The sequence below is a fragment of the Bidens hawaiensis genome, unplaced genomic scaffold, assembly GCF_021521415.1.
Source record: "Bidens hawaiensis isolate Kalapana, Puna unplaced genomic scaffold, B.hawaiensis_p1.1 tig00054859_1, whole genome shotgun sequence".
In the NCBI taxonomy this organism is placed as follows: Eukaryota; Viridiplantae; Streptophyta; class Magnoliopsida; order Asterales; family Asteraceae; genus Bidens; species Bidens hawaiensis.
Window position 1 is genome coordinate 31006 of NW_027499879.1, and position 13335 is coordinate 44340.

The 13335-nt window shown below is 35.8% G+C and overlaps 1 protein-coding gene and 1 pseudogene across 2 annotated transcripts; one reads left to right on the forward strand and one right to left on the reverse strand.

Moving 5' to 3' along the window:
• Positions 1–565: 565 nt before the first annotated feature.
• Positions 566–4207, forward strand: LOC143600741 (protein IQ-DOMAIN 32-like; annotated as a pseudogene). Its single transcript, XR_013147529.1, has 6 exons — positions 566–790; positions 1340–1666; positions 1842–1991; positions 2109–2192; positions 2262–3771; positions 3939–4207. The product of XR_013147529.1 is annotated as a protein IQ-DOMAIN 32-like (transcript).
• Positions 4208–4850: 643 nt separating this feature from the next.
• On the reverse strand, positions 4851–12630 carry LOC143600743 (zinc finger CCCH domain-containing protein 6-like). Its single transcript, XM_077078342.1, has 4 exons — positions 12282–12630; positions 9865–10074; positions 6105–6229; positions 4851–6009 (listed from the first exon to the last, which is right to left on the reverse strand). Exons 1-4 carry the CDS (start codon positions 12339–12341, stop codon positions 5166–5168), a joined length of 1239 nt encoding a protein of 412 aa, XP_076934457.1. The 5' UTR covers positions 12342–12630; the 3' UTR covers positions 4851–5165.
• Between the last annotated feature and the right edge of the window lie 705 nt (positions 12631–13335).

The following is a 13335-nucleotide window of genomic DNA, read 5'->3' on the forward strand; positions in this document are numbered from 1 at the left end:
ATTAAATATATATACATTTTTATGCACATTTTAGGGGATGTTTGTCTGCACCATGCATTAGTAAGTGTTAAGCATGTAAAATGCGTAAATGATTAAGAGATTTTAAGCCATCAAGTGCTAAGTTAGTGTTGAGTACGCTGATGTGGTGGTGGTGGTGGTGTGTGGGTGACAAACCGAGGGTTTTGAACACCCGTGAATTCACAAATGGGTAAAACTTTCATTCAACGTTATTTTGAATTTTAATGGTTTGCTGACTGACTCAGAGATATCATTCGGATGAACCAAACACATTTCATGCTGGCTTTTCAGAAATATTTTCTTAATCGAATTATTAAGAATCTACATAACATAACCTTATAATATTGAAACATATGTTAGGTAACCTACAACATTGTTTTAATATTTTAGATGACATGTCCAAATTCCAAATCAGAACATATCAACCGATTCTTGGAAGAGTCTCCATACTAGTTTCCATGCACAAAGTATAAGCCACATTTTCAATTTAACAACGGGTACCCTATGTTGTATTAACTATTAACTGTTATTCCATAAATACCCTTCCCTCTAAATCTAGTACAAGTTACAACAACGTGACCAACAACAACAACAAACAATAACGCATAACATAACATGAGTTAAGTGTCTCCAACCAACAGTACTTGTTCCTTGATCACCGCAGGTTATTACAACGGTCAAATCAAACATGGGAAGATCCTGCTTCAACATCATTTCTTGTGGATGTATCAATCAATCTAAAGACAAAGATGATATTAATATTTCTTCCCAGGTATACATATATATATATATGTTTGTCTCATTGTCTGTATTTTTTCTACTTTGTTGTGTATAATTCGTTACACCCCGTTTAATTCTGTTTTGATATCGAATTCGGTATTGATCTGGAGTTCGTGTTTGACTTGTAATATTGATTTGTGCTAGGTAGATGATTAAGTTGAACAGTTTGAATTTGATCTTGATTGAATTATTGAATATTGTGTAATTTGATTATGTTGATTTAATCTACTTTTATTGCAAATAATGATCACATATGATGGAAATTTAATTATTTGAACTTTTGAAAATTATTGATGAAAGAGATCTATCTAGTAAAGTGCTTTGACTTTATGGTTTTGATCATTTAATGATATCAATAATATTATTGGTAATAAGTTTCTCCAGCGGAGGTCTCAGGTTTAAATCCAGCTTTCAGCTTGACAGCTTTTAACTGTTGCGTTTTACCTGACCTTATGGTTATTAAACTCTTTGAACGCAACAGTTAAAAGCTAAATTTTGATTAGACTTTGAATGATTATTAAACTCTTTGAACTCGTTTCAGAACAAGGGTCCCGATAAACCGGTATGGAGCTTAAGGAAAAGATCACCTAGACATGAAGCACCAAGCAACACAGTCGTTAATGAAAATATATCTTCTACAGATAATAAAGAGATCACGGAACCGATAACCATAAGTCCTGAACTAGATATTAATTCCAACGTGTCTGAAAAAACTTCAGACGATATATTGACAAAGGAGATTCCAAATTCGGCCACCGAACCTGTTTGCATAGAAGATGACACTAAACATGAACACGCTCCTGAAAAATCTGATGCCGAATATGAATCAGCCGCTCTTGTGATCCAGGCTGCCATTAGAAGATTCTTGGTATGTATCTTTTTTTGGTAACCGTGAGAACCAACTCACTGGACCCACCAGTGGGTCCAGTGAAAGCTGGATTTGAACCTGAGACCTGGGAACCAGTGGACGTTGTATTTACTTCCACTATGTGTTAATGACATCTTAATTGTTTTAAAACTTTATTGTTGAACATGATTCTCACGCCGAAAAACAGCTGGTCAAACATAAAAATGTGGTCAAACTGCAAGCTGCGGTGCGAGGGCATTTGGTCAGGAATCATGCGGTGGGAACGTTACGTTGTGTACAAGCCATTGTCAAGATGCAAGCACTCGTGCGTGCACGCAGAGAGAAGGTAAAAAACATACAAAACATTTTATAGTTTTTATATTTCATTGTATGGTTTCTAACAACTCTTGGATCAGCTCCGTATCATAATGTTACAAAATGTTGGATTATTATTTTATTTCAGGGGGTACAAAACGCGGGAATTGTAAACTCAAAACCGACACATGTATCCACTGAGAAGCTACAAAGTAACCGGCTTGCTCGCCAGGTAAATATATTATTGCGTTACAAATTTTAATTAATAGTCGGTATACTAATATTTTTTATATATATAAAGCTACTGGAATCGACACCAAAGACAAAACAAATCAACATCAAATGCGATCCAGCAAAATCCGACTCGGCTTGGAACTGGTTGGAGAGATGGATGTCTGTGTCCTCAGCAGAAACCCTGCAGCCTCACACACCAGATCATGATCAGGACAAAGTTGTAAATAACACTGAAGATGAGGTCAAAACGGTCATTTCCAAACCGGTACCCGAGAATTTAGTATCGGATACCGAATCCAACCTGATACCCGAGAATCTAGTATCGGAAACTGAACCCGAACCGATCCCCGAGAATCCAGTATCAGAAACCGAACCCGAACATGAACCGATATTCAAAAATCCAGTATCAGAAACGGTACCCGAGCCGATACCTGGGAATCCAGTATCGGAAACCGAAACCGAACCGATTCTCGAGAATCCAGTATCGGAAACCGAACCCGAACTGATTCCCGAGAATGCAGTATCAGAAACCAAACCTGAACCGATACCCGAGAACGCAGTATCAGAAACCAAACCCGAACCGATACCCTAGAATCCAGTATCGAAAACCGAACCAAAACACGCAGCCAAACAGATTGGATCAAGAAAAGCAAGTAACCCAACATTTATTGCTGCTCAGTCAAAGTTTGAGGAGTTGACTTCTTCTTTGACCAACCCTTTGAAGTCACCCGGGTCTTCTAAACAAGACGATGAACCCGGTTCAGGAATCGGTTCTTCGGACCCATTGAAACCAGCTAATTTTTCTACCCAGGATGATGTGGCAGGTTGCGGTTCTGTTGAACCGCGTGATGACTTGGTTACCCATGGTTCACGGGTGGTTCAGACCGGCGGCTCGGAATGTGGGACCGAGCTGTCAATCACATCCACACTTGACTCACCGGACCCGTTTGAAATTGAAAACACAAAATTCGAGGAAGCAGATACAAGCATTAATTATGATAATAACAACAGTAATAGTAGTAGTGATAATAATAATAATAATAACATAGGCGTTGTGACGCCTGAAAAACAAGTTGACCAAAAGCCCAATAATATTGAGCCCGAGCCCGAGCCCGAGCCCAAGTCAAGTCACATAACAAACCTTGAATCACAAGGAACACCATCGAGTCAACTCTCGACCACTAGTAAAAAAACAAGAACAGATAAAAAGGTATCGGGCCAAACCCGAAAGTCCTGGTCAACTAGTAAAAAGTCAAGCCCGGTAAGCTCTAGTGTCGATTCGGGCTTAAGAACTAGTTTGGACCAGTTGCCTAAAGAGTCAAAGCCCAGGAAGCAAAGGAATGTGTTTGGTTCACCAAAACGATATCATGTTGATGGTGAACCGTTGAACCCGGGTTACATGCAGGCGACTGAGTCTGCACGAGCCAAAGCGGTTGCTAACATCTCCCAGAGGTCAAGCCCGGATATTAAAAAAAGATACTCGTTACCGGGCCCGGTTAACGATAGGCACGGTTCGCCTCGCATTCAGAGGTCACCGTCTCAAGCGTTACAAGCCACAAAAGGAAATGGTAATCAAGGTAATTTCCGACTTTATGATATTCTTGTCTTATATTATTTTTGTATAATTTATATTCCTCTTTATTCTGTTGTTTTGATGTGGCAGCTAACTGGACTTGAAATAAAACAGAATGATATTCTAAGTTATTTTTTCATTGGTTTGATATTATTTTTGTGGATGTTGTAGAGAGGAAATGGCAAATATGAAGTTGTAAAGGAGCAAACACAGATGGGATAATATGACCTTTTTTCATTTTTATTTATATTTGATGAGATTGCAGTGAGCAGTTTACAAACAGTTATCTAGTACTGAAAAGGGAGTGTGATTATTGGTTTATATTATCTTCTTGAAACAATAGTTTGCTTGTGTATTTGTTTGAAACAGGGTTTGGTAATTTTTATTTATTTTTATGTATTTGGTATGAACATGACATGTATAATATTAATGATACAAGAGATTATATAAACATGGTTCTCCATTTATTATCTTTTTGTGCATCATCTTTAGATTTGTTTTAGTTAGAACACTTAATGTCTATTAAAACTTGCACCTCATACATTTCTCTCTTCAGAAGATCCTAGTTAAGCACACCAACTCTCTAGTCATAGACTCATAGTACCAAAAGCCTAAAGATCTCAAACTTAATGCTAAAATTCCAAGCGTAAGCTAGTGAGTATTAAGCTTAACCTGGCATAAATCATTCGTCAATGACATTCTAGTAGCAGTATTTATACGCAAATAATAAAACCATAAACGTTTTAACGAAATCAACCATAACTATATCATTCACCAAAATGGTCACCTACAGTCACAGATAACCAAAAGAGAATGAACATGGACATGTGCATAGGGAGGTGGAGTCCTAAAAGGCGTGAGAAGCAACTATGGATCGACGACTATGACAATGGATGAGTCCGACTAAAACCATAAAACTTTGACACTGAAGACCCATAATTGACGCACCATTGTATTATGATACATCATTAAAAAAGGAAAATATGATATATTAATCTACATCTACTCAACTAAATAAAAGTTAAGAATATATTCTCTCATCTTACTCATTGATTTCATTATACTTAGCATTGCTTGTAAATAAAAAGAAACAACAATTGTAGCATTGCCATTAAAAAAAGGTTGGCCAACACCAACCGAAGTTTAAAACAAAAGTGTGTTGACCCTAAAAAGGCCATCATGCAAAGACCAACCAACAACAAAGATGTATCAAGCAAAATTTTTAAATTAAAAAAAAAAAACAAAAAAGACATGGTGACATCACTACTAGCCTGAAGCAGTAGATGAGTATAGCAAAGCAAGCACAGAGCTTATAGACTTAGCACAAAGTGCACCCTCCCATGAGACAAGACACATTTACACCAACTCTTTAAACCCAAAATTGGACTATTGGAGCATCTATGTACCAGTTATCTCCCTATCCATTTTCATTCTTTTCGCACTTTGTGTTTCTTGCAAGCTATTATTAGCTCGTTCGTGCTGAAATACACAGTTCGCACCATGTCGACATCCCTGAGCGCTGTTGAAATAAATACACGCCTTCATACTCTTTTGTTTTACATCGCGCGTTTTCTGATTATTATTGTTATTATTATTCACTCCTTCAGGTTTGTCTCCACCGTGCTGCTGAATCAGACTCTTGTAATAATTTAAATCCTTCTTACCTAGCGGGTTTACCTCCGCCAGTGGCGGTTGAGGAGGCTGCAGATTTGGAGCTGAAACCGGAGCGGGAACAGATACATGAACGGGAACCGGTACGGGTCCCACCCGACTCGGTGGCGGGTAATGTGTGCCGCTAGAAGATGGTGTTGAAAACGGGTGGTGAGTTGGTCGGGTGTGAACGGGTAATGGTGGGTCGGGTAAAGATATGGGTGGCGAAAATGTAGCGGGAACGGGTGGTGGTTGAGAGATTTGCTGACCGAGTTGAGAAATTTGCTGACTGGATGTGGACGGTGCGTGGGTGGAGACTAGTTTCTCGATTAAACCCGGGTCACTTAAGAGTTTGATAAGCAGGCTCTGGTCAATTAGGCTTCCTGGAGCAGTACCTGACATGGCTGCGCTTAGAGCTGCTACTACGTCCGGTTCAACACCTGGGACCACGGCAGGTGGCAGCATAATGTTGGTTGATGATGATGATGATGTTTCAGGTGCCGTGTCTTCGTCTTCGATGGGTGTAATGGGGATGATTGGAGTGTGTTGATCGTTGTAATACGATTCATCATTTCCCATTGTTGATGCAGGGCTGTAAAAGTGGATATGTTTGCATAATTAAAAATGGGAAATGTTTGAAAAAATTCATAAAAATGATAAATAAATATGAGAAATGTTAAGACCAACTTTGGTGGAACAGCAGACGGCCGTGGATAAACTGCTTCCAGTACTCTCATCTCCCGTTGAGTTTCAACCTCCAATTCTTTGCTTTCTTCTCCGGCTGCCACTTGCCACGTAGAATCCAAAATAAACTGTGAAAATTAATATAAGATATAAAATGAAAATAGAATTAGAAATAACTTATATAAAAGACGACAAAAATATGCATTTTAAGAAATATATATCTGAGGTAGATGTTAACACACAAAGTTAGACTGGCTCACAGTTGTCATTAGCGGATAGCGGTATATAACCACAATCTACCTATATGCTAGGTAGCGATAGCAAAGAAATAGCGCCTGCTATTTCATGTTTAAAGATACAGTAGTAGAAAATTTTAGAATCAACAAAAACGCTATTTGGCAATTACAATCAACCAGAATAAAAAATTAAAGACTAACAAAATAGCTAAAATACGCTATCACTAATTATCTGAAAACACTATTTATATTAGAAAAAGATATTCGAACAGTTGGGGGTATTTATATGCTATTTGGATGCTCAGCATATAGGGGCATCAGGGCGCTTCACTACGTAGCACGCTATAGCGGTCGCTACAACCGCTATCGACAACTATATCGTATAAGAAATGAGGTTCTAATGGAAAGCCTAAGAAGTGGCTGGTATATCGGATGAGATAATGGATGGTAGATTGAGATGGTTTGGACATGTGAAGAGAAAGTAGGAGACGATGCCAATCAGAGCAGTGATAACTCAATTTTACGGGAAAGAGTATAGACAAACCCAAACTTACTTGGGATGAACGGGTTAGGCGAGATTTGTTAGACTTACTCCTCTTTTGAGAATGTGGTAGAGGATAGAAGTTCATGGAGATTTATGATGTGGGTTAAGGAGCTTTAGGAACGGGAACACTTTAGCTGGACTTTTTTTATTATTGTTTTCCAGTAATACTATATATTGGTTGTTTTATGTTACTTCTATCTAGTACTTTTTTTTACCATTTCATTACATCATCTACAAATGATAACCTTCTAATTATGCAGTTTTGAAACCATCTCCGGCACACTTTAACAATATATATATTTTTGTATTATGCTTTTTAATGTAGGTATTTTCTAAAGTCGAGGGTCTTACTAGTAGCAGCCTCTCTGAACCCTTGGGAGAAGTTAGGTTTGCCTACATCCCACCCTCCCTAGACCCTACCAATAGCTTTGTATCGGATGGGAATTGTACTTGGTATGGATATTGTTGTTACATAGACTATTATTTATATACTAAGAACTAACCCTCAGCAACAAACAACCATACCCAGTAAGATCCAACCCATAGCGAAGCTATTGGTAGGGTTTGGGGGAGAATGAGACGTAGGCAAACCATACCTCTACCCCAAGAGATATATAAGTTGCTTCTAGTGAAACACTCGGCTCCAAACACCACCTGCTTACAAAGCATAATACCAAAGAAATATAGTGTTAATAATGGTTTCCAAACTGCCATGATAGAATGCTACCACCAACATACACAACATCATAGAACAACATATAGACGCAATGATAGACGACAGTTGCAAGCAAAGTCTGCAAAATGTGTCACTCCCCTAAAGAAGGTCCGGAACATTTAATTTAATGACTCCACGAACTCCCATCTTGGATCATGTCCTCAAAAGAGGTGTAACTCTATCAAATCTTGCCTAACCCATTCATTTCAAGTTACTACTATAACTGGTGTCATCACCTGCCTCCTCTTCACATGCCCAAACCATCACAGTTACCTCTTCCCTATCTTATCCAAAATACTAGCTACCTCTAGTATTTCTCAAAGAAACATCATTTCTTACTCGGTCTAACTTCGGATGGCCACACATCCACCTTAGCAACCCTCACTAAAGTCCTATTCCTTTGATCCATATTATGATGCTTCGTATACAACATTCTTTTTGCCCTTTTAATTACACTCCAAATGTACAGGGTTTTTTATTGTTTACAACATTTCTTAATAAAATACTATATATCTTTAATAGTTATTTAGCATTATAATAAGTATATGGACTTTGGTGAGTGGTAAAAGAATTCATATTGCTTCGTATTTGTGAAATAATTATGACTTTTGGCATCCAGTGTGCAATTATTTGTATTGTTCAAATTTAAAATGTGAACTCTATACATTATATATTTTTTGATATTAACACCGGCGCAATATAAGTGCTTTTCTTCGTAAAACTTATTTCAAAATTTAATAACTAATATTACTGATATATTCATTCCAAAATTTTATGTCATATCCTCATCCACCTTTTTTAGTATAAATCTCCTTTTGGTTTATAAAAGGTTTTTTTTACCTTTAATAAAGTTATAGCAAGCTTCAATACATACACATTGTAGAAAACAACTTAAAACAATTCAAAGTATTCGTTTTTATCTTTTACGATCGATGTAAAATGCGTGCCGCTATCCTTTTAGGCATATCACAACCACATTTCTTATGTTAAATTTCGGTAGATATTGATGTATAAGTATGCATTTTAAGACAGGGTTAATATCATAAAATCAATATCCTTTCTTATTTTTCACGAAAAAGTCCTTCAAAACATAATTTTAATATATAACAGCCCCTGCACATGCAAGAAAACACAAAATAGTCCCTACACACGATTTTGCTATATTAAATTACACTTGTCTAGAAATCTGGAATGCATTTGTTTGTAACAATGTATTCAAAACAATGACTAATTACCCTTAAAAATCGTAAAAAGATAAATTATTTACATTCTTTTTTGCAAACAAAAAAGTTGAATGTCAACTGATTAAATTTTGACAAATTTAAGAGGTAACCAGTCATTATTGTAAATATTTTTTTTCACAAGTAGTACTCTAGAGTCTAGACAAGTGTAGGTACTTAATATAACAAACTTGGGTTAAAGGATACTTTTGTAGTGGGACTTTAATATGTCAAAACTATGTTGAGGTACCTTTTTTGTAAGAAGTGAGAAAATATATGGTTTCTTACGATATGTACCTTTAAGATGTAAATAGTTTTCGGATACAATTATGCAACTTAAATTATTCTTTAGCATTTAACACTTATTTGGTTAGATTATAATTATATAATTCAAGACACTTGTCTAACAATCAAATTTCATCGACTCACGATCATAGAGCAAGATTGAAAAGATAATTTTAATCGATTTGGTTTTCGTTCAAAACCAGGTAATGCATAAGATAATTTCTAATCAAGAACAAAGCTACTTGATCAGCATCTTTCACTACTTGATTTCTATTAAAGTTACACATCTAGAAGTTCATTTTCAATTCATCAATTTCGGATTTTTTTGTAATAGTTATTACTGGCGCTCATAGAACCCAATATCTGTCATTCAATAATTGATAGTTCTTTAAAGTTTCCAGTTTATTTCCCAGCAATATCTGTACCAAAACTTTTATGTGCTTTTGAAAAATTTATAGAAAGACATTGTGTTAATATAAACCAACTGATGGTTAATAACTGATAATAAGTTCCTACATTGGTTCGCTGAGGTCTTATTTTCTAAAATGGCCCATTTCAACCCGACACATTTTAGTCAGAACACATTTTGACCCAAAGTCCCAAACCATACATGACCCATCAACCTGCCCGACCCACCCATTTTGCCAATATAACACAAACAACAAAACAGAAAACTTATGCTAATATCTAATAAGTAACTTTTTTAAATTAAGAATACTTCCAATCAAGATAAGAAGTAAAAAACTTGAAGAAAATGACTTACTCTGGTAGGACATTTCCACTGGATGAGGGGTATTTGAGACAATTTGTTCTGCAAAAAGTTTGCAGGCTGGATTCCTTCAAAGCCAGGTGGCAAATTGTCATCAGAACTTGATCCACCTGAATGCCATGACCATGAGTCCTTTGCTTGGAGATGATCTTGACCGACCAAACCTACTTGAGATGGCGATTCATCTGATAAAAACAGCTTTATCTAAATATAAAACATTAGTGTTAGCCAAATTCTATAAAAAATTCAGTCATCACACAACCCAAAAATTTAAACAATAAGACTGTTCTCTAATTGTTTTATGCACATATAACAGTTATTCCACTTAAAGAAGATAATCATACTGAGTTTCATAAAACCTTGCTGGACTTAAGAAATGTTCAGTTTTAAATCCTTTGCCCACAACAATTGTATTTTTGGGACTGATTATCTTATTAGTGTGACTTAAACTCACAAATTATCCCATGTTATTAAGGGGTCAAATAACTAGTTTTGGACAATGAGTTTCATACTAACTGCAACAGAACTATTTATCAAAACGTTAAAACATATGCACTTTATTTAGTTTTATTTCCATTCTACAATCCATCATTTTTTTCTTTAAAAAAGAAAGAAGCTATTTTGGTCATCTTATCAATTAGTTTGTTAAATATTGAAACTTTCCTAACCCTCAAAAATGCTTATCTGATAATTATACCTTCAAGCAACAGAATAACATCCAAACACTAACTGATTATTCGCTAGGACTTGGGAAAAAAAACATTTTGACTCTTCAAAAAAGATTATTAAATGATTGGTAGTGAATATCTATCTTCATGTTAGCAAATGTCAAAACAGAGCAACCTTTCGCCAAGTGTTTTCAATGTTCATTTTAGCATCTCATTCCACTTTTTGGCCTAGAGATCAATTTTAAACTGCTACCTCAATAGTTCAGCACATCAGGTATGCTTTTAAAGAATCATGTATGCTTACTTCTACCTATAAAACTGCTAATATGGAGCTAGAGCAAAGTCCTATTTCCTAGGTTTCTTGACATTTCCAAGCAATGCCATACCAATTATCCACCTTTACTTGATATAAACTTTATTCAAAAGTTACCATTAGCACGACTAACCTAGTTCTTTCACAAATGTTTCAAGAAGAAACATAAATTCACCAAGCTAAAACAAGTAACCATGCAACAGCGCATTCATTAACTCAACAGAATCCATGTAAAGCAATCATGATACAAAATATTCAAGAAAAAGGATCAGCATTCACCTCTTTTGGCGCTATAAACATACAACCTACAAAGTTATAACTTATCATCCAACAAATGGAACACTTCCAGCAGTAAACAAATTCATTCACAGAATCACAGATCATGCATGTCAAGAAACATTACATCCTCAAACATCCAAATAAAGGAATCAAATTCAACCCCAACATTATCATTTCAGTATTATACATCTTTAACACAGGTTACAGTTATTAACTCATTTCATCACAAAATGTGAAGTCACAAAGCTTGATGCAGCCTACAAAGTGATGACTTATCATCCGACAAAACACAATAAGAACCTTTCCAGCAGCAAACAGTTTCATCCACAGATAATGCAAGTATTTCAATTTAGGAACCATCCAACCTCAACCAGACTAATGCATGTCAAGAACCACATTCGAAATTTGATGTGGACATGTATCAGTCATTCATTAGCTCTAACATAATTCAAGTAAAATAAGCATCATACATACATTTCTAAGAATATCATCGTCTTTAACCTCTTTTTGGCACTATAAACATACAATCTACAAAGTGATAACTTATCATCCAACAAAATGTGAAGCCACATAGCATCATCAACACAACCAACAACAATATGAACAAATTCATTCACAGATAATGCAAGTACTTCAATTCAGAAACCATTTAATCCTCAGCCAAACTATTGCAGTTCAAGAACCACATATAAAACTTTAACGCAAATTAACACCAGCATTATCATTTCGCCACCAACATTATCATTTCAGTATTGTAGATTTCTAACGCAGATGACAGTTATTAACTCATTTCATCACAAAATGTGAAGTCACAATGCGTCATCAATATCACAAACACAATATCCAACAGCAAACAATTCAACCACAGATAATGCAAGTATTCCAATTCAAAAACCATTTAAAGTTTAAACTTTATGCAAACTCAACACCAACATTATCATTTCATTTCATTTCAGCATTATAACTTGTTACTTAACACAGATGACAATCAATTCATCAAAATAAGTTTTAAATTTTAAATCATCAATATATTTAAGTCAATCGAGTCAACATGCAGCTCTGTATTAGATTGCAGAAGTAATAATTATTAATTAACAGTCCAACAATCGAACCGAAACCGATCGTAACCGGTGACCGCGTATCGTGTATACCTGACACAGACTTAAATCCGAGGCCCAGGAAACTCGTTTCGATTTCTGCAACCCTCGCATGTTTACAAATCAATCAACTCAAATATTAATTAGCAATTTGGATTACCGAAATTGATCTGGTTAATCGATTGAATTAGACCGCTTGGATGATTATAACGACTAGAAAACCCTAATTATAAGTTACGTTCTAAAACCCTAAGTTGAGTAACGTGTTGGTGAAGGTTCGGAATGTGAAATCGGTTTAGGATATCGAACGGTGATCTGGCTTAGGATTTGGATCGGGTGGTGGCGGTGGTGGCCGACGGTTGTGGCGGACGGTGGTGGCGATGGGCGGAAGCTAGGTCATGAGAGAGAGAGTAATAATAATAAAGGGTTAATTTGAGATGGAGAGAGACAGATGTCGTACGACACTAACACTATATTCAAACGCATATCTCATCCTTTAACTAACACCCAACTCTGCCTTTAGTCCCTCTAATCACATTTATTATTATTATTATTATTATTATTATTATTATTATTATTATTATTATTTGTTTGTATATAAGTTAGAATAGTACAAATATAAGGACATGTATATTAGAGCGAAGTTCATAGTGATGATGATGTTTGGATGAGGTGAATGTGGTCGGACGAGTGGCGTTGGAGGAGTGTTGTCTGGCTTGGAGGTTTGGGGTTGCAGACGGTGAGTAAACGGAGAGGGTAGGCATATCACTCTCTCACACACACATATATACATATATATACAATAATAATAATAATAACTTTGTAATTGAGTTTGTGAAGATTTGATGATGTTGTAGAAGGAAATAAAATCTAGTGTGGATTTTTAGGTATGTGATTCCAAACTTGTTGCGGATGGATGTGTGGGTCACGTACACACGAACGATAATATATTAACGCTTTTTGTTTAAGAAAATGGGTGTTTAAAAAAAGAGATAGTGTTATAGAAAAAATAAGCGCTTACAATATAGTAACTGAGATGACATGTTCATAGGTGTTTAAAAACTATAAATTGTGGATGCTCTTAAGTGAAGTCTTATGTGTTACATTA

What these genes read in the sequence shown, in the direction of transcription:
- LOC143600743 (XM_077078342.1), bottom strand. Translation starts at nt 12,341, where the DNA reads ATGCGAGGGTTGCAGAAATCGAAACGAGTTTCCTGGGCCTCGGATTTA. An exon ending in CGGATTTAAGTCTGTGTCAG is followed by an intron (nt 10,075 to 12,281) that starts GTATACACGATA and finishes TTTTATATTTAG; the next exon opens with ATAAAGCTGTTTTTATCAGA. An exon ending in CCGTCTGCTGTTCCACCAAA is followed by an intron (nt 6,010 to 6,104) that starts GTTGGTCTTAAC and finishes CCACTTTTACAG; the next exon opens with CCCTGCATCAACAATGGGAA.